Raw genomic sequence first — 21,982 nt, 5'->3', positions numbered from 1 at the left:
TTCTCTGTGACTATGTTATATTTCAGAAAGCCAGGAGATGAAGGATAGCACAGGGCCAATCTTTAAACAAAAAGCTTTATTTATAGAGATACACATGCCCCACCTCTCTATTTGGGTCTGTTCCTTTTCATAAGGAGTCAACAAATTCTTAATGAATGCCCCCCACATAAATACAATTAACAACTTTGTGGGGTCAGCAAGTGAACTAATCTTCATGCTGTACCCAATCACACCCATAACCTTGTTCCCAGTCAGTGGTGACCCTGTAAGATGGGATTGGCAATGGACATGCCATTTGAAAGTTCACAAACTGGCTGGCCTTACTCTTGTTGAGACCAGACATTTGTGTGTGGTGTGTGTTGCCTATGTTCATTCTTCAAGACTTGCCAAAGGCTAGCATGAACTTGCTATTCTCAGAGAAATTGTGAATGCAGTTGAAAATTGTGGGGTGCAAACAAAATTCCTGCTCTAGAACCTGATGGATGGCAAGTTACTAATGAGATATCTGAAAGTGATGTGCCAAGATGCTTCTTTGGGCAACTCTTGCTGTTATGTCCTATGTCTGTGTTGGTTGACCTTGGGTAACCACAACCATTCTTTGTAATTGCATGTCACACCATTGATGGTAATAATTTGAAGTGATAACATTAATATTATAAAAATGGCTTTAGTGCTTTACTTATAGTGTATTAGTATCCATAATCCACCTAACCTGCACATATTTGGACTGTGGGAGGAAATCGGAACACTCGGCGGAAACCCACACCGACAGGAGGTGTATGTGCAAACTCCACACAGACAGTTACATAAGACCAGAAATCGGGGTGCCTAAATCTAATTGCGGACAACACTAGTACAGGACAGATTGTTCTTGTAGTTGCTGTTGCACCAATATTGGTTTGAGACATAATACGATTTGCATCCAACAATAACAAGACAGCAAAAGGCCTACCCAGCGTCTTGCATGCAATTATGATCTATTCTGTATCACAATACATAGTCTTTCTATCTTACCCGGACACTATACAATTTCCTGGGAGAGGTGAAAACCCAAATTAAAAACCCAGACCAATTAAAGAAACAAAACTGGAAAATTCCACTCGATCCCCTTAGGCAGTTGAAATTCGTCCAGGAGTCCACTCAGCACTGGATTCTTGTATTCAATGGTTTCCACCCTAACCAGCAATAGGCTGAACTCTGATTTTAAGGAATTCAGTGAATCAACATTTACTGTAGGAGCTTGCAACGTGTTTCACAGCTCCACTACTTTATAGGAAAAGAACTACTTCCTCACATCGAACATACATCTGTCTTTCCCTGGTCCTCCCTTTGTAGTGCTATACTACAGGGTGATATAATGCTTGTTATGGCTCAGTAGATATAGTTGCTTCAGTGTGCAAATCTTCTAAGTTCCAGGCTCACAATTGTTTATTTCTTTTGGTAGGTGTGCACAGCATGGCCTGTGCCAAGTTTCCCCGGGAGTAAGATAGGGTTAAATCGAGTCACCCAGAAGAATTTGAAGGTCAAGGTGAACGATGCAATTACTATCCAGCCACTGTTTGGTCCAGTATTAGAGGCAGAGGAATTATATGTGGCTTTGAGGTTTGTATTGAAGTGTCAAGATACTTAAACAAATGTAGTTGGGTATAAACCAAAAATCTCTTGCTCGTATTCTAGGATTACATATTTTTCAACATGTTGATAATATTGACGCTATGAAATTATTATAGAATATGCCTTTGGATTGCTGGTGGGGCACTTAATGCTTGCTAACATCACAATTTTTATTAAATTATACCAGGAGCTGTATTCTATCCTGTAGAAATGTCAGGTATTGGTTTAGTTGAAGGAATAAGTGCCTGCAGCCATTAATAAAATAGCACCTAAATAACAATAGTCATAGTCAAGTAATTTTAACTTGTTTTCTTGATGACGCTTTGATGTTTTGTGGCCTATTAATTGAAATGATTCCCATTTGTGCTAGCATACTTATTTGAACCATTTTGAACTATAACAATTGTCCTGTTCATTGTAGAGATCAAGATGATTCCTTCAAGACCAAAGAACTATCTGACTTCTTGCTAAGGAACATGGGTAAGAACATTTTAATGGGTGGATACCATCTTTGTACTTAAATATGCATTTTGAATGTTACACTTAAATATTTATCTCCAAACTTCGATCATCTCTGCCACCTCATGTGACAATTTCTCTATTTTTCAGATCAACCAATGAATGAGTGTACTAGATAGTGCTACATTATGGGCAGTTTTACGCTTACATGATAGATTATTCAGTTCCTAGACTATCAGACTTCATTCCATGTTAAGCCCTTACAGTAAACAAAGCGAGGAAAATTATCTAATGGCTGAGATTTGAACATGGATCCCAGAGACACAAGACTAATATGCACAACATAGTTTATGAAATTACTTTATGAAGAGAAAATGCTGGAAATATATGACAGGCCCAATAATATCTAAATGATAAAAGAAAGGATAATATTATTGGCATTTCAAGCCTATCATTTTTACTTCAGAATTGCATTCTTTAAATCTGTCTTCTCTCTCTCTCTCTCTCTCTCTCCAACTATAAGTGTTTTAATTATCATAGTCTTTTAAAATTTTCTTGTGACTAACATCGTACATTAGTACTACCAATTTGGGTTTTCAGTGAGACCCCATAAAATGTAACAAAAATAATGAAGTGTTTCACAATATAATTATGACTCTAAACCAGGGGTATAACGAGGCTAGCTGATGCCAAGGTAGTGATTTATTCCAGTATAATTTAGCCTTGTGTACAAAAATTATCAAATGGAAAAATATCATTTGTACATGTATGTACACATTTCTGCAAGTAGACAAGACCGTTTTGGATATTTATTGCCAATTTTGAGTATCTTACTTTTACTTTTGTTTTTTTGCATAGATGGGAAGATAGTGTTACCTGGCAACTTCTTGAACCTTGTATATTATGGTCGGACCTTTCACTTGTTAGTGAGGAAGATAAAAGGAGTGGATGGTGCAGTGTTGGAGATACCAGCCAATATCACATTTAGTGATGTGCAAGTGAATGCGGAATCCTTGCTTGACAAATCAGTACATGAGAACACTGAAATGGATTTGTCTACACATTTCAGCGGTTTGGCCTCAGATGTTACTCAGGACAGAGGGATCATCGCTACTTCTGATTCACTTTCTTCTCCAATGGAGTCTCACAGTATATCAATTCTAACCCGCATTAGTACTGTAGACAGTGGGGAATTACCAGAAGCACACAACAGTGTAACATGTTCTTCTGTAAGCAACAGTGAAAATGTTGAAATGTCTGAATCTGCTCAGGAAAAAGAAGACGAGTCTGATGCTCCAATGAAGGACATCACCTTGCTGCCCGACAATTGCCTGAAAAATAACAGAGATACATTTTACCACATTTCTTTACTCACTCAAATCAAGTTCATGCAGGAACAAAACAATGATGAGGCAAGGAAGCAAGAACTGAAGCCCAAAGTCACTTACGATATGATTGGAGGTCTGGACAGTCAGCTGAAGATGATTCGTGAAATTATTGAATTACCTCTGAAACAACCACAACTGTTCAAATCTTATGGTATGACATCTCAAAACATGACTAGAGTTTAGCTGTTGGTTTGATTTGATAAAAATAAGTAATTGTTTTGTGTTCCTTCATTGCTGGCAGCTTGAATTGTGATTCTCCTTAAAGGAAATCTGCTTCAAATGAATTGATCTTTTTATAATTAATTTGAATGTTTTTGTAGCTTTTGAAAGCTAGGCGTGAAGCTAAGCACATAATAAATATCTAACAAGTGATAAGCAACTCGAAATCCAATCATTCATCCACAAAGTATGGAACTGAGCAACACTAATCCTTATTTTAAAAAAGCACTAGTGAACAAGGTTTATTTAGGGCATTGGGTTGGATATTAAGTGAACAGATGCCTAAAACCACTATTGATAATCATTTCAAGCTGAGTATCACTCTTAACCTCCTTCCACTTGTCCACTACATAAAAGACACTTTTGACGTAAATTGAACCAGGTAGATTAGAAGATCCTACATTTAATTTCTGGTTTGTACTTGGCTGAGTTCAATTGGTCTCGGTGCACTGGTTCAGGCAAGGATTGATAATCTACACCTGCTTGTCATTCAGCAGGAAAATGAACAGATGTGAACACCAGGAGAAGACTGAATTAGGAATGCACTGTGCCCATTGTTAAATAGTCTGTGTAGCACACTCTGCCTCTCCACAGGATGCGGTACTGGAGGGGGCGAAAAAGTAATTTTTAATTGTGTTTTACACTCCTGTAATCCATGTTTTCATGTTCATTCTGAGAAGTTGAACAGGCTGCAGTTCACCCAACCCCCCCATCCGCAGTCTGATATTGTTTCATGAGCTACCTGTGAGACCAATTATTATCATGTCTCATATGTCTGACCTGGAAAGAGTTGGGATTAGTTGGCATGAAAATGTACTAGAATGCCAGTTTTCTTTTAAAAAAGCTCTTTAAGATACCTTTTTAAAGATGTCAGAGCTTCCTTGAGCCCAAGTTAAGCCTGTCAGACCTCTTTGTTTTGAAAATGCTGGAGCATTCAGTATTCTATGTTACTTTAATCATTATTAGCTTAAAACATTCTGGCAATGGGGACTGATTGATCCTTTTGTAATAGATTTGAGGTCTTAACTAAGCAGATAACATTTGGGGCATATTCTCTCTTAATACATGTGATGAACGGTTACTATAACACTGTACCCTTGTCATCATGTAAGGTGATGTCCCCTTTAAGACCGGGCTTGGAACCCTGGGGAACTCCGCCTCTGGCTTCGCCCATCTGGGAGCCATATATAAGGGGCCACATTTTGGGCGGCGTATCTGTTAGCACACGTCTCGGCACCAGTCTAGTTCTTAGTTTATCGAAGCCTTCTTTACCGTTTACACTATAAGCATCGTTATTGAGGGTACCACAATAAATAAACCAGTGTCTGAATGCTACCTCATGTTTGATTCCTGTTTTAAGTATTTTTAAATGAATCATTTCAATTAAGTAATTTTAGTCACTGAAATATGTGCGCTGGTACATTTTGTCTCAAATCCTGTTCACTTGTCACCCCCGTGTTCGTTGATCTACATTGACTCTTGATTAGACAATGCCGCTGTTACAATTGTTGTAAATCCCTCCATGGCCTCCCCTTACCCCCACCTCTCGAACCCCTTCCAAGCCCAACAGACCTCTGACAGCTAGGCCAAGATGGCATACTTGCGTTGTTAAGAATCCAGAAGTTTGGACTAATGAGCCACAGAAATTAGTTCAAATCCAACTTCAGAAAGCTGGGAAATTTAATAATTAGGTATGGAATAAAAAGCTCGCATTAATAATCGTGCCCATGAAAATACTATATTGTCGTAAAACCCCATCTAGTACACTCTTATCTCTAGGAGAAAGATATCTGCTTGGTTTGAAGTATTTCTAACTTCCTAGCCACAGCAATGTGGGTTTGCTGCCCTCTGAAATGTCCCTATGGACACTAAATGCTGGCCTTATCAGTCGCACCCACTGCCCATCAAAAATATATCTATGCTTCTGAAAATTTGACCACGTGTGTAAATCACTTCTCCATTGACAATTATTTCTTTAGCTTCCTAGGCCCTAAGCTCTGGAATTCCTTCCCTAAGCTCCGTTGCTTCTGTACCTCACTTTCCTCCTTTTAAGACACTTTTTAAAACCTGCCCTTTTACCAGACTTTAGTCATCTGCCCTGACATGTCATCATGGGGTTCAGTGTCAAATTTGTTTGATAATACTCCTGTGAAGCACCTTGAGATGTTTTATGCTGTAAAAGGTGCTTATATAAATGAGTTGTTATTGTAAATGAGTGTCTACTTGGGAATTTCCAATCTTCTTGCTTTATTTTGTTTGTTTAGAGAGATGTGTCAGGTCAGTGGGTTAACACTGCTATATGTTTTTGGATTTGATAGTGTAACCATTTTGATAGCCACGGCTGTGAAGTTTTATATTTGAACATCACCCATTAAACCAACTTGTCATTAATGATTACTACATATAAAGATAATTTGGGACTTTGAACTATTTGGTTACCTTTTTAATTAACTTGGTTGTCAAAATCTTGGATTCTTGCATTCGTTAAATGGTGCTGGATGATGTAATGGTGTAAATCTTTCTGTTGTATTGCAAACTTTTATCTCCAACTCAAAGTTTTGTAGAATTCTACAGTAAATAATTATTGAGACAACTTTGGATTTGGATTTTATTACATGGAATTTACATGCAGAAGCAGACCTTTGTTCCCAGGTTCATGCTAGTATTTGTGTTCTACATGAGCTCTCCCACCATGCTTCATCGAACTTTTCAGCAGTGCCTCATTTCCCTCTTGTTATATGAAGACTTGAGCTATGCAAGCCCAGTCTATCTGAAGCTCTAGACCAGTTTAACATAACTTTTCAACTTTTCAATTATATCCACCTCAAAATGAACTCCAGTGCTTTGTTTTGTCTGTTTAAATATGCTTCCTTAGAGATGTAACAGCTCCGGCCTTGCTTATTAATTGATATAGACATTGTAACTGCTTGGTCTTCATTTTGTGACACAAAAGTAGTTTTTTGTTGGAAAAAATCCAACTGGTTCACTGTCCAAAGAATTAAAATTCTCACTTGCAATAATTCTTGTAACTATTCAGGATTTGTAACTGCACATCATTAAGTATACAATTTTCAAAGAGCTGTGTTATCCAGTAAATGATCTAGTCTAAATGATGTCCAGTCCAAAGATGTGCAGGTTAGGTGGATTGGCCATGCTAAATTGCCGCTTGGTGTCCAAAGATGTGCAGGTTATGGGGATAGGGCAGGGGAGTGAGCCTAGGTAGGATGCTCTTTCAGAGGATCGGTGCAGACTCGATAGACCGAATGGCCTCCTTCAGCACTATAGGAATCCTATGATTCTTAATGGACATTTCAATAGAGTGATGTCGAACAAATCTCTGCTGTCAGTAAAACTCACTGGACAGCCCATGGTGAATCACTTGGTGAAAGACTAAAGTTGGGAACAATTAACATTTATCTAGGAGATTATTTAATGTTTGGGTTTGACACTGACTGAAGATCTGAGGCTGGATTCTCCGTTGTGAGTTCGCACCGCTACCGCTGCTAGCAAGGACAGAGAATTTGGCTGCGCTGTTCTCTGACAGGATTCTCTCCTCCTGCTGCTTGTCAGTTTGATTTCCCATTAAAACCACCCCTCGGCACAGGGGAACCCCGGGACTGGGGTGCACTGCCGGCTTTCTTACTTGATTTTATATTGCACGAGCAACTTTTGAACACAGCATAAACATTTGTAAGTATTTTCACTACCACATGGTGTTCCATTGCTGTTGAATAGAATGTGCAGCATCGAAACAGGCCATTATTAGTTTTACAGATGTTTTTTAGTGGAGAACATGAATTAGTAAGCTTCAGAGTACAATAGAATTCTGTGCACGTTTCTCATATCCACAACAAGATAATTTTTTGATCTGAGCTCTGATTAACATTCTGAAGTATGTACAACAGAGACTGAAATTTTCTCAATGGAGAAGAAAAACCTGTCCCGGTCAACTCATGCTTCCGAATGACTAGCCTTGAGCATCATTATCCAATGGATAGGAGCAGGGTACCCACTTATTGTCTTGCATATGGTTTGGTGGTAATGCTCCCCTAAAAAGAACACATTTTTAAAAAAAAAGAGGACTTCCCACAAAGACTCTGGGTAAAAACACTGCCAAGTATGCCACCAAGCCATGCAAAGTTCAATTAGCCTCAGCACCCTGGCAAAGGCTAAACTAAAATAAAGTCAGTGCTGAAGCTTCTGATTTGGAAGATATACATATGTGACTCTGGGGAAGGGCAGGATGGAGCGTTGCTGTGACACTTCTGCAGTTGAACAACCTGTTGACATCCATGGTCTGTGCTCATGCATGAGAAGTGGCCAGTTAGTTTTGATATTGGAGAATTGTTGGTAATCAAATAATTATATTTCAATAGCAGTTACCAAGTTCGGGGCAGGAAAAATAATTGTGAAGAGGAATTGTCGCTTTCAGCTGCTAACTTATCAAGTGGTGCATCTGGACGATGTAATAACTATTTGTATGTTTTCCTGATCTTGCTGCATGATATACTCATGAGAGTTGGGAAAGGAAGGAGAATGTTACATCACGGGGACCGGCAATTCAACAGCAGGTTTATATCCATGTTGATGCTCCACACAAATCTCCTCAGATCATCCCGCACTTCAGTATAGCCTTCCATTCCTATCTCCCTCATGTACTTCTCTTTAAATGCATCTCTGGTATTCACCTTAAACAATCCATGCGGGAACAAGTTCCACGTTTTCACCACTTTGAGGAAAGAAATTTCTCTTGAATTAAAAAGATTTACGGTAGAAAAATGATATTAGTGGAAGCACCATTTGGAGATACTGCCCTTTTCATTGCTATGCACTTTTTTTGTTATGATTTAGGAATTACACCACCTCGAGGAATTTTGCTGTTCGGTCCTCCTGGCACTGGGAAAACTCTGATCGCCAGGGCCGTGGCTAATGAAGTTGGAGCTCACATTTCTATCATCAATGGACCTGAAATTATGAGCAAGTAAGTTAAATGATGTATCATGGTGTGATTGTGTTCAAAGTATAGTAAGTCAGTAAGCAAACTGTCCAAGATAGGTAACAAGAACTTGTATTTACATAGTGCTTTTAACATAATAAATTGTCTCAAGACAAGAGTCTTCACAGAGGGATTATGAAACAAAATACACCACCAAACCCCAAGGAGAAATTCAAGCAGATGATAAAATGCTTGGTCAAAGAGGCAGGTTTTAAGGAGTATCTTGAAGGAGGAAAGTGAATGGAAAGGCAGAGGGGTGTAAGGAGCGAATTCCAGACCTTGGGGCCGAGGCAGCTGAAGGCAATGGTGGAGCACTTGAAATTAGTGATGTTCAAGAGGCCATAAAAGAGTGCAGATATCTCAGGGTTGTCGAGCTGGGTGAGATTGCAGAGATAGGGAAAGGGAGGCTAAGTAGGGATTTCAAAAAGAGGATGCAAATTGTTTGTAGTTATTGTTTAACAGGGAGCCAATGTACATCAATAAGAACAGGAATGATGAGTGAGTGGCAGGAACAGTAGAGTTTTGGATGACCTCAGGTTTACAGAGGATTGATTGTGGGAGGCCGGCCAGGAGTGTGTTGGAATAATCCAAGTCTGGAGAAAGACATAATTAAGGGTTGCAGCAGCAGAGAAGCTGAGGTAAGGTGGAGAAGAGTGTAGCTACAGAAGTAAAAATGACAGCGCGGATATCTGGTTGACCACTTACCTCGGAGTCAAATATGGCACTGAGGTTGCAAACAGCGTGACAACCTCAGACAGTTTCCAGGGAGAGGGGTGGAACTAGTGACAGTGGAACAGAGCTTGTGACCAGGATTGAAGACTTCTTACCAACACTTTATTTGGTGGAAATTTATGCTCCTCTGGCACTGGGTGTTCGATAAGCAGTCTGACAATTCAGAAAGAGTGGAGAAGTTGAGAGTTGTTGATGGGGTAGAGCTGGGAGTGGTTAGCATGTATGTGGAGATCAACATTGTGTTTTTGGAGAATATTGTAGGAGGGCAACATGCTGATGATAAATAGGAGCGGGGCAATGGGAATGGAAAGAGAAGCCCTTGATAGTGATTCTCCGACTATGATTACCTAGATGAGAATGAAACCATGCAGTATCACCTAGCTGGACAATAGTGGAGTGGGGTTGGATGGTATTTTCAATGGTATCAAAGGCTGCAAACAGGCCGAGAATGATGAGTAGAATAGTTTTCCTTTTGTCGTAGTTACATCGTACGTCATTTGAAACTTTTATAATAGCTGTATTGGTGATGTGATGGGCAGAAACCTGATTGGAGGGCTCCAATCATAGCATTTCAGGAAAGCTGGGCATGGATTTGAGGAAACGACAGCACATTGGAAGACTATGGACTGTAAAGGGATGTTGGAGATGGGATGGTACTTTGCAAGGACAGAGGAGTCAGTAGTTGGTTTTCTGAGGCATTGCTGGTAATGGCAGATTGGAAGGAGAGCGAGAGACAGAACCTGAAGAGATAAAACTGTTAGCAATAATGAATAACATAGAAGGCAAGAAGGAAAGTTGGGTAGTCAGCAGTTTAGTAGGAATATGGTTGAGGGAGCAGGAGATGAGTTTCGTGAACAAAATGAGCTCAGACATGAGAGACAGGAGGAAACTGGAGATCGATGCAAGTTCAGAACTAGGAGAGGGAGCCTTGGAAAAGGGCTGGAGAAGGGAGGGTAATGATGGATGCAGTTGATAGGATGGTCTCAATCTTGCTGACAAAGTCCATGAGCTCCTTGTGCTCTTCATTGGAGGTGAAGACGGAGGAAATGAGGAAAGGTATTTGCACCCCAAGTTAATCATAGAACAGTGGGCAGATATAGTAGATGAAAGCAGGGCCCAATAATGTTTGCTGTGATCCAGCTGGATCTAGTGGTTTAGCCATTCAAGTTCTTGCCCCTTGAACTTGAAGAAACCAGAGATGAGGGCGGTACTGCAAGAATGGTCAGTCTAAGAGCGAGAGCAGTGGTTTTAATGGGGCTTAGGAAACTGAAGTTGATAATGTGGTTGAGTAGATCAGTAGATGAAGAAATGTTGTTGTATACAGAGCCAAAGGTTAGATTGTTGGGAATTTGAGAGGACAGTTCTCAATAAACTGGGAGGGGTGTGTTCTCCAGGTGTGAATATAGAAGGAAGTAGCATTTGGAGGAGGAAGTGGGTGTTGGGTGGAGAGTGATACAAGGAAATAATTAGAAAAAGCTTTATCTGTGATTAATACTGTGGGGGTATTGAGGCCATATGAGATGGCAAGGTCAAGGAGGTGGCCATGAACATGGGCTGGGGTATTACATGGAGGATGAGATAAATGAAGAATACGAGGATAGTGAATTCAGAAGGTAGCGAACATGATGAATTGAGATGAAGGTTAAAATCACCTGAAACTCTTGGTTGGTCCCGAGACAGAGGGAAATCTCGTGCGCAGGGGCACAGCCACAAGGTAAGTGTGGTTGGTCCTACAAGAGTGGGGAAGAGAAACCCCCCATCGGAATAGACACCTGGAACGTTAGGGACTTAATCGCCCAAGATCCAGAGACTTTGCCCACCTGAAAAGTCTGAGAGCTGACATAGTCTTCCTCCAGGAGACCCATCTGAGGGAGTAAGAAAAGACCGGGTAAGAAAAAGCTGGGGGAACAGATGTACCATTTGTGCTACGGGATGAGGGCTAGGGGGTGGCCTTACTGCCCAATAAGAGGACAGCATTTGTAGCAACGAGGATGGTTAAGGACCAAGGGGAACAGTACATCATGGTCGGTTATGTTATCCACGGGGCACCAGTGGGCCTTGTAAACGTGTATGCTCCCAACTGGGATGATGCGAAATTCAGGAAGAAAGCCACAGCTGAAATCCCCGACATAGACACACACCGATTCATCATGTGGGGGGGGGGGGGGGGAGGACTTTAACTGTGTACAGGACCCATGGACAGTCAGATCAAACCCCAAATTGGGGGAGAAGGTCAAACATGGCAAAGGAACTGGGTGTGTTCATGGAACAGATGTGGGCAGTGGATCCATAGATGTTCACACATCCAGGGGAGAAGGAGTTCTCCCACACACGGTATATACTCGCATCTACTTCTTTGTAGTGGAGAAAACGGTGCTTCCAGGGTAGTAGGAGCGGAGTACTCTATGATTGTAATCTCCGACCACGTTCCACGCAATGTGGAAGTGACGTTGGATGTGCAATATCTGATCTGGGAGGACTGAAATCTGACACGGAGAGCAAGTGGAAAAATTCCCCCTACAATGACAACCATCAATCCTGGTGAGCACCAGTTACTGTAATATCTTTGACTTTCATAACATGGTTCTGACTATTAAATAATTCAGCATGTTGATATTTGTAAGATCCCATTTTACAACGAATGACAATGACTACAAAATAGAGGTGCCAGCTAATTTCCATTTCTCTGATTATTCCCCTTTCTATTTGTCTCCAAGATTTTAGGAGTTCATTTAGGTGGGAATTGAATTCAATCCAATTAGTAAGACTGTTCCTTTTAAATTTCAGGAGTTTAAATTAATTTAAAATAATCTAGAATTGTGCAGTGTAGGTTAACAAGGGCTGCCCCACCCACTCACATAACTGGTTGGCAGTTAAGTGTCAGTCACTTTAATCTATTTTGATCTAAAAGCAGGTGGGGGAAGGGAGTCAACTCAGGCTCATTTAGAAAGAGCAACTTGTAACTCACTCCCAGTGAGTTCTCCCAGTGAGCCAGAGAAGACACAGCCAGAATGAGACAGCAAAGAGTGAGTTTGGGAATTTGAATCGAGGTGGGAATTCAAAGCTGGGTGGGGAGGAAGTGCTTTTTATCCCTGGTAAGTGACTGGTAAGTAGTTTTTCTTTTCATTGTCTAATTTATGTATTTTATCTTTCGTTTTTTGGACTTGTAGTGTGTAAGTTTACCTAAGGTTTAAGACATGGCAGGAGATCCCAGACCCGTGTCATGCTCCTCGTGTGCGATGTGGGAGCTCGTACACGTCCACTGTCCCTGGCTCCTTCACGTGCAAGAAGTGTGTCCAGTTGCAGCTCCTGTCAGACCGCTTGACGGCTCTGGAGCTGCGGATGGACTCACTTTGGAGCATCCGCGATGCAGAGGACGTCGTGGTAGCACGTTTAGCGAGTTGGTCACACCACAGGTGAAAGTTACTGAGGGAGATAGAAAATGGGTGACCAAAAGACAGAGCAAGAGTAGGAAGGCAGTGTAGGTGTCCCCTGCGATCATCTCCCTGCAAAACAGATATACCGCTTTGGATACTGTTGAGGGAGATGGCTCACCAAGGGAAGGCAGCAGCAGCCAGGTTCATGGCACCGTGGCTGGCTCTGCTGCGCAGCTGGGCAGGAAGAAGAATGGCAGGGCTACAGTGATAGGGGACTCAATCGTAAGGGGAATAGACAGGCGGTTCTGCGGACGCAATCAAGACTCCAGGATGGTATGTTGCCTCCCTGGTGCAAGGGTCAAGGACGTCTCGGAGCGGCTGCAGGACATTCTGGGGGGGGGAGGGTGAACAGCCAGCTGTCGTGGTGCACATAGGCCTCAACGATATAGGTAAAAAATGGGACAAGGTCCTTCAAGCTGAATTCAGGGAGTTAGGAGTTAAACTAAAAGTAGGACCTCAAAGGTAGTAATCTCAGGATTGCTACCAGTGCCACGAGCTAGTCAGAGTAGGAATGTCAGGATAGATAGGATGAATGCGTGGCTCGGGAGATGGTGCAAGAGGGACGGATTCAAATTCCTGGGGCATTGGAACTGGTTCTGGGGGAGGTGGGACCAGCACCAACCACACGGTCTGCACCAGGACTAGAACCGATGTCCTGGGGGGGTGTTTTCTAGAAGCTGTTGGGGAAGGTTTAAACTAATGTGGCGGGGGGGGGGTGGGAACCGATGCAGGAAATTGGAAGGTAGTAAAACAGGGACAGAAACAAGGCAGTAAGGGGGAAAGTGTAAGGCAGAGAAGCCATAGTCAAAAATCAAAAAGGGCGACAGTACAAGGTACAGTGCATGAGGGGAGCTCAGTGAATAGGCCCAGTAATACTGAAAGGAATAAAACGGGAAGTGAAAACATTAATGGTAAGCGACGCGGCAGGTTGTCACATGAAGATACGGGTTCAAAGACAAGGAAGATTAGGAGAAAAGTAATATAACTTGGGAGAGGTTACTGATCGAGGTGTTAAGATTCAAAACAGAGGTGAAAAAGGCCAACTTAAGTGTACTTTACCCGAATGCTCGTAGTATTCGGAATAAGGTAAATGAGTTGATGGCGCAAATCATCGTGAATGACTATGATTTGGTGGCCATTACTGAAACATGGTTAAAGGATGGTCACGACTGGGAGGTAAATATCCGAGGGTATCAAACTATTCGGAAGGACAGAGTGGATGGTAAGGGAGGTGGTGTAGCTCTGTTATTTAAGGATGACATCCGGGCAATAGTAAAGGATGACATCGGTGCTATGGAGGATAAGGTTGAATCCATTCGGGTGGAAATCAGGAATAGTAAGGTGAAAAAGTCACTGATAGGAGTAGTCTATAGGCCACCAAATAGTAACATTCTGGTGGGGCAGGCAATAAACAAAGAAATAACGGATGCATGTAGAAATGGTACAGCAGTTATCATGGGGGATTTTAATCTACATATCGATTGGTTTAACCAGGTCGGTCAAGGCAGCATTGAGGAGGAGTTTATAGAATGTATCTGCAATAGTTTCCTAGAACAGTATGTAATGGAACCTACGAGGGAACAAGCGGTCCTAGATCTGGTCCTGTGTAATGAGAAAGGATTGATTCATGATGTCATAGTTAGGGATCCTCTGGGAAGGAGCGATCACAATATGGTGGAATTTAAAATACAGATGGAGGGTGAGAAGGTAAAGTCAAACACTAGTGTTTTGTGCTTAAAGGAGATTACAATGGGATGAGAGAAGAACTAGCTAAGATAGACTGGGAGCAAAGACTTCATGGTGGAACAGTGGAGAACCTTCCAAGTGATTTTTTTACAGTGCTCAGCAAAGGTTTATACCAACAAAAAGGAAGGACGGTAGAAAGAGGGGAAATCGACCGTGGATATCTGAGGAAATAAGGGAGAGTATCAAATTGAAGGAAAAAGCATACAAAGTGGCAAAGATTAGTGGGAGACTGGAGGACTGGGAAATCTTTAGGGGGCAACAGAAAGCAACAAAAAAAGCTATAAAGAAGAGTAAGATAGATTATGAGAGTAAACTTGCTCAGAATATAAAAACAGATAGTAAACGTTTCTACAAATATATAAAACAAAAAAGAGTGGCTAAGGTAAATATTGGTCCTTTAGAGGATGAGAAGGGAGATTTAATAATGGGAGATGAGGAAATGGCTGAGGAACTGAACAGGTTTTTTGGGTCAGTCTTCACAGTGGAAGATACAAATAACATGCCAGTGACTGATAGAAATGAGGCTATGACAGGTGAGGACCTTGAGAGGATTGTTATCACTAAGGAGATAGTGATGGACAAGCTAATGGGTCAAGTCTCCTGGCCCTGATGAAATGCATCCCAGAGTGCTAAAAGAGATGGCTAGGGAAATTGCAAATGCACGAGTGATAATTTACCAAACTTCACTAGACTCTGGGGTGGTCCCGACGGATTGGAAATTAGCAAACGTGACACCACTGTTTAAAAAAGGAGGTCGGCAGAAAGCGGGTAATTATAGGCCAGTGAGCTTAACTTTGGTAGTAGGGAAGATGCTGGAATCTATCATCAAGGAAGAAATAGCGAGGCATCTGGATGGAAATTGTCCCATTGGGCAGTCGCAGCATGGGTTCATAAAGGGCAGGTCGTGCCTAACTAATTTAGTGGAATTTTTTGAGGACATTACCAGTACGGTAGATAACGGGGAGCCAATGGATGTGGTATATCTGGATTTCCAGAAAGCCTTTGACAAGGTGCCACACAAAAGGTTGCTGCATAAGATAAAGATGCATGGCATTAAGGGTAAAGTAGTAGCATGGATAGAGGATTGGTTAATTAATAGAAAGCAAAGAGTGGGGATTAATGGGTATTTCTCTGGTTGGCAATCAGTAGCTAGTGGTGTCCCTCAGGGATCAGTGTTGGGCCCACAATTGTTCACAATTTACATAGATGATTTGGAGTTGGGGACCAAGGGCAATGTGTTCAAGTTTGCAGACGACACTAAGATGAGTGGTAAAGCAAAAAGTGCAGAGGATACTGGAAGTCCTGCAGAGGGATTTGGATAGGCTAAGTGAATGGGCCAGGGTCTGGCAGATGGAATACAATGTTGACAAATGTGAGGTTATCCATTTTGGTATGAATAACAGCAAAAGGGATTATTATTTAAATGATAAAATATTAAAACATGCTGCTGTGCAGTGAGACCTGGGTGTGCTTGTGCATGAGTCACAAAAAGTTGGTTTACAGGTGCAACAGGTGATTAAGAAGACAAATGGAATTTTGTCCTTCATTGCTAGAGGGATGGAGTTTAAGACTAGGGAGGTTATGCTGCAATTGTATGAGGTGTTAGTGAGGCCACACCTGGAGTATTGTGTTAGGTTTTGGTCTCCTTACTTAAGAAAGGACATACTGGCACTGGAGGGTGTGCAGAGGAGATTCACTAGGTTAATCCCAGAGCTGAAGGGGTATGATTACGAGGAGAGGTTGAGTAGACTGGGACTGTACTCATTAGATTTTAGAAGGTTGAGGGGGGATCTTATGGAAACATATAAAATTATGAAGGGAGTAGATAGGATAGATGCAGGTTGTTTCCACTGGCGGGTGAAAGCAGAACTAGCGGGCATAGCCTCAAAATAAGGGGAAGTAGATTTAGGACTGAGTTTAGGAGGAACTTCTTCACCCAAAGGGTTGTGAATCTATGGGATTCCTTGCCCAGTGAAGCAGTGGAGGCTCCTTCATTAAATGTTTTTAAGATAAAGACAGATAGTTTTTTGAAGAATAAAGGGATTAAGGGTTATGGTGTTCGGGCCGGAAAGTGGAACTGAGTCCACAAAAGATCAGCCATGATCTCATTGAATGGCGGAGCAGGCTCGAGGGGCCAGATGGCCTACTCCTGCTCCTAGTTCTTATGTTCTTATGTTCTTATTACCCTCTGATGTAAAGGCACCTGTGTTTTTGTTTTAGGTACTTTGGAGAAAGTGAAGCAAGATTGAGACAGATCTTTGCAGAAGCCACTCAATGGTAACTCAGTGCGAGAAATACTAATTGTTGTAATTAGCATGAAAGATTAATAGAATGCAGGAGCACATTTTCCCATTTTGACCATGTGACTTCTTTTCCATAGCAATCCTAAACTAATCCTGTTGCTTTCACACTTTCCCTGTAACTGTGAGTAATCTGCTTCAAATATTTATCCAATTTTCTCTCTTTGTCTCATCAACTTGGTGATGGGGTGTTTCATGCTCCATCAACCTTCGACGTAGCAAAATTTCTCTTTGTAACTGAATCTACAGAGGAAACCTTTTAACTCAAAAAAAAAAAAACTGCTTGTTGCTGTAATGTTCCGATTGCTCACATCAATCTGGTAAATCTTTGTTTACACGCAATGGCTTTAATCAGATGTGCAAAATTGCACATCGTGCTTTAACTGTTTTATTCAAAATTATCATAATTATGCCCCTAGTTAGAAAACCCCTGTTGTTGCCTATTTAGAAACACACAGCACAAGTTAGCATTGCTAAATTGGGGGAAGGCTAATTATAACAATATTAGGCAAGAACTAAAGAATCTAGATTATGGGCCGATATTTGAGGGTAAATCAACGTCTGACATATGGGAGGCTTTCAACTTCAGGACTGGCATGTTCCTCTTGTGAGGAAGAAGGATAAGTTTGGCAAGTTTCGGCAACCTTGGATAACGAGGATTATTGTGAGCCCAGTCCAAAAGAAAAATGAAGCATTTCTAAAAGGCTGGGATCAGACGTAGCTCGTGAGGAATATAAGGACGTGAAAATGTATTTCTTCATCTCCCCTCTAGACCTTTTGCCAATACTTTTGAATTCATGACCTTTAGTTATTGATTCACACCCCAGAAGAAATCTCTTTCCTTGTTTTTTTCGATCAAAATTTCTCATCATCCCGAAAACCCCTGTTGTTGCCATTACAGAGTCTTGGTTGAGAGAGGGACAGGATTGGCAGCTAAACGTTCCAGGATTTAGATGTTTCAGGTGGGATAGAGGGGGATGTAAAAGGGGTGGGGGAGTTGCACTACTGGTTAAGGAGAATATCACAGCTGTACTGCGAGAGGAAACCTCGGAGGGCTCAAGCAGCGAGGCAACATGGGTACAGCTCAGGAATAGGAAGGGTGCAGTCACAATGTTGGTGGTTTATTACAGGCCTCCCAATAGCCAGCGGGAGCTAAAGAAGCAGATATCTCGGCAGATTTTGGAAAGGTGTAAAAGCAACAGGGTTGTCGCGGTGGGTGATTTTAACTTCCCCTATATTGACTGGGACTCACTTAGTGCTAGGGGCTTGAATAAGACAGAGTTTGTAAGGAGCATCCAGGAGGGATTCTTGAAACAATATGCAGATAGTCAAACTAGGGAATGGGCCGTACTGGATCTGGAACTGGGGAATTAGGTGGTTGAAGTTTCAGTAGGGGAGCATTTCGGGAACAGTGACCATACTTCAGTACGTTTTACAGCACTATTGGATAAAGATCCGAGTAGTCCACGGGTGAAGGTGCCATGAAATGCTTCGAAAGGTTAGTCATGGCACGAATCAACTCCAGCTTCCCAGATTGCCTTGATCCACTACAGTTTGCCTACCGCTGCAACAGGTCCACAGCAGACGCCATCTCTATGGCCCTGCACTCTACCCTGGAACACCTAGATAACAAAGGCACCTATGTCAGACTCCTATTTATCGACTACAGCTCAGCCTTCAACACCATCAATCCTACGAAACTCATCTCTAAACTCCGTGGCCTTGGCCTTGGCTCCTCCCTCTGAGACTGGGTCCTGATCTTTCTAACCCACAGACCACAATCAGTAAAGATAGGCAATAACACCTCCTCCACGATCATCCTCAACACCGGTGCCCCACAAGGCTGTATCCTCAGCTCCCTACTATACTCCTTATACACCTATGACTGTGTGGCCAAATTCCCTTCCAACTCGATCTTCAAATTTGCTGATGACACCACCGTAGTTGGTCAGATTTCAAACAATGACGAGACAGAGTATTGGAATGAGATAGAGAATCTGGTGAACTGGTGCGACGACAATAATCTCTCCCTCAATGTCAATAAAACAAAGGAGATTATCATCGACTTTAGGAAGCGTAGTGGAGCACATGCCCCTGTCTACATCAATGGGAACGAAGTAGAAAGGGTCGAGAGCTTCAAGTTTTTCGGTGTACAGATCACCAACAGCCTGTCCTGGTCCCCCCATGCCGACACTATAGTTAAGAAAGCCCACGAACGACTCTACTTTCTCAGAAGACTGAGGAAATTTGGCATGTCAGCTACGACCCTCACCAACTTCTACAGATGCACCATAGAAAGCATTCTTTCTGGTTGTATCACAGCTTGGTATGGAGATTGCTCTACCCAAGACTGCAGGAAACTACAAAAGGTCGTGAATGTAGCCCAGTTCATCACGCAAACCAGCTTCCCATCCATTGACTTTATCTATAATTACCGCTGCCTCAGAAAGGCAGCCAGCATAATCAAGGACCCCACTCACCCCGGACATACTCTCTTCCACCTCCTTCTGTCAGGAAAAAGATACCAAAGTTTGAAGTCACGTACCAACCGACTCAAGAACAGCTTCTTCCCTACTGCCATCAGACTTTTGAATGGACCTACCTCGTATTAAGTTGATCCTTTCTCTACACCTTGCTATAACTGTAACATATTCTGCAGTCTCTCCTTCCTTCCCTATGTACGGTATGCATTGTTTGTACAGCATGCAAGAAACAATACTTTTCACTGTATACTAATACATGTGACAATAATAAATCAAAATCAAATTGGGGGAAGGCTAATTATAACAATATTAGGCAAGAACTGAAGAATCCAGATTGGGGGTGGATGTTGGAGGGTAAATCAACGTCTGGCATGTGGGAGGCTTTCAAATGTCAGTTGATAGGCGTTCAGGACTGGCATGTTTCTGTGAGGAAGAAGGATAGGTATGGCAAGTTTCGGGAGCCTTGGATAACGAGGAATATTGTGAGCCTAGTCCAAAAGAAAAAGAAAGCGTTTGTAGAAGCTCGGAACAGATGTAGCTCGTGAGGAATATAAGGAAAGTAGGAAGGAACTTCCTACAGGAGGACTAAAAGGGGTTACGAAAAGTCATTGGCAAACAAGATTAAGGAAAATCCCAAAACTTTTTACACGTATATGAAGAGCAAGAGGGTAGCCAGGGAAAGGCTTGGCCCATTCGAGGACGGAGGAGGGAATCTATGCTTGGAACCACGGGAAATGCGCGAGGTATTAAATGAGTACTTTGTGTCAGTATTCACCAAAGAGAAGGACTTGGTGGATGATGAGTCTGGGGAAGGGTGTGTAGATACTTTGGGTCACATTGAGATCAAAAAGGAGGAGGTGTTGGGTTTTTGAAAAACATTCAGGTACATAAGTCCCCAGGGCCTGATGGGATCTACCCCAGAATACTGAGGGAGGAAATTGCTGGGGCCTTGACAGAAATCTTTGTATCCTCACTGGCTACAGGTGAGGTCCCAGAGGACTGGAGAATAGCTAATGTTGTTCCTTTGTTTAAGAAGGGTAGCAAGGATAATCCAGGAAATTACAGGCTGCTAAGCCTCATGTCAGTGGTAGGGAAATTATTGGAGCGGATTCTTCGAGACAGGATTTACTTCCACTTGGAAGCAAATGGACGTTTTAGCGAGAGGCAGTATGGTTTTGTGAAAGGGAAGCCGTGCCTCACTAACTTGATCCAGTTTTTGAGGAAGTGACAAAGATGATTGATGAAGGTAGGGCAGTGGATGTTGTCCACATGGACTTCAGTAAGGCCTTTGACAAGGTCCTTCATGGCAGACTGGTACAGAAGGTGAAGAGGTGAGCTGGCAAGATGGATACAGAACTGGCTGGAAGGGTGCTTTTCTGAATGGAGGGCTGTGACTAGTGGTGTTCCGCAGAGGTCAGTGCTGGGACCGTTGCTGTTTGTAGTGTATATATAAATTATTTTGAGGGAAATGTAACTGGTCTGATTAGTAAGTTTGTGGACGACACAAAGGTTGGTGGAATTGCGGATAGCGATGAGGACTGTCAAAGGATACAGCAGGATATAGATCGGTTGATGACTTGGGCAGAGAGAAGGCAGATGAAGTTTAATCTGGACAAATGTGAGGTAATGCATTTTGGAAGGTTTAATACAGGTGGGAAATATACAGTAAATAGCAGAACCCTTAAGAGTATTGACAGGCAGAGGAATCTGGGTGTGCAGGTCCACAGGTCACTGAAAGTGGCAACATAGTTGGAGAAGGTAGTCAAGAAGGTATACGGCATGCTCATCTTCATTGGCCAGGGCATGAATATAAAAATTGGCAGGTCATGCTGCAGCTATATAGAACTTTAGTTAGGTCAGACTTGGAATATAGTGTTCAATTCTGGTCGCCACACTACCAGAAAGGTATGGAGGTTTTTGAGAAGGTACAGAAGAGGCTTATCAGGATGTTCTCTGGTATGGAGGGTGTAGTGATCTGCATATCTGTATATACATAAAGGGTTAATGTATAGACACAACAGCTAAGTGATCACTAGATAGCAGCACTAACAAGGGGTATAAAGACAGACTCAATCTGAGTTGCCTCTTCGTGTGTATTGTGGCTAGTGATCAGAGGTGTAGAGAGTTAGCTCAGAGTGCAAGTGTAGTTATCATAGTTTATTCTTATTCAATCTTGTTTATTTAATGGCTAGTAAAAGTATTGGAAGCAGAACAAACTCACAAGTTTATTTGTTTAGTTACTCAATAAATGATTTGTTTTCATTGGACGACTACGAGTGTTAATCAACATCAAGTTTAAGGGCATCTTGGTATGAAGCAAATGGGTGACATATGTTACAGTAAGTAATATAACAGAGGGCATTAGCTATGAGGGGAGGTTAGATAAACTCTGTTTGTTCTCATGGAACAACGGAGGTTGAGGGGCGACCTTTCTTATCTTTGCTTAATTCAGCAATCCGGGATGCAAACAGTCATTTGGTGATACGGAACTTGAGTATTGCTAAATATTTGTAGAGGTCTACAAAATTATGAGAGGCATAGACAGAGTGGATAGTCAGAAGCTTTTTCCCAAGGTGGAAGAGTCAATTATATGGGGACATAGGTTTAA

At 42.0% G+C, this 21,982-nt stretch overlaps 1 protein-coding gene across 3 annotated transcripts in view; it reads left to right on the top strand.

Annotated features, from left to right (window-relative positions):
• Window positions 1-21,982, top strand: part of afg2a (AFG2 AAA ATPase homolog A) — a 721,265-nt gene that overhangs the window by 29,117 nt on the left and 670,166 nt on the right. For all 3 annotated transcript variants that reach the window (XM_072495694.1, XM_072495695.1, XM_072495696.1), the window contains exons 3-7: window positions 1,445-1,602; window positions 2,036-2,094; window positions 2,932-3,612; window positions 8,532-8,661; window positions 16,812-16,868. In XM_072495694.1, the coding sequence (XP_072351795.1) occupies window positions 1,445-1,602; window positions 2,036-2,094; window positions 2,932-3,612; window positions 8,532-8,661; window positions 16,812-16,868 (1,085 nt within the window). The remainder of the gene's footprint in view (window positions 1-1,444; window positions 1,603-2,035; window positions 2,095-2,931; window positions 3,613-8,531; window positions 8,662-16,811; window positions 16,869-21,982) is intronic.

The sequence above is a fragment of the Scyliorhinus torazame genome, chromosome 3 (genome assembly GCF_047496885.1).
Source record: "Scyliorhinus torazame isolate Kashiwa2021f chromosome 3, sScyTor2.1, whole genome shotgun sequence".
Classification (NCBI taxonomy): domain Eukaryota; kingdom Metazoa; phylum Chordata; class Chondrichthyes; order Carcharhiniformes; family Scyliorhinidae; genus Scyliorhinus; species Scyliorhinus torazame.
This window is presented reverse-complemented; position numbering and strand designations above follow the sequence as displayed.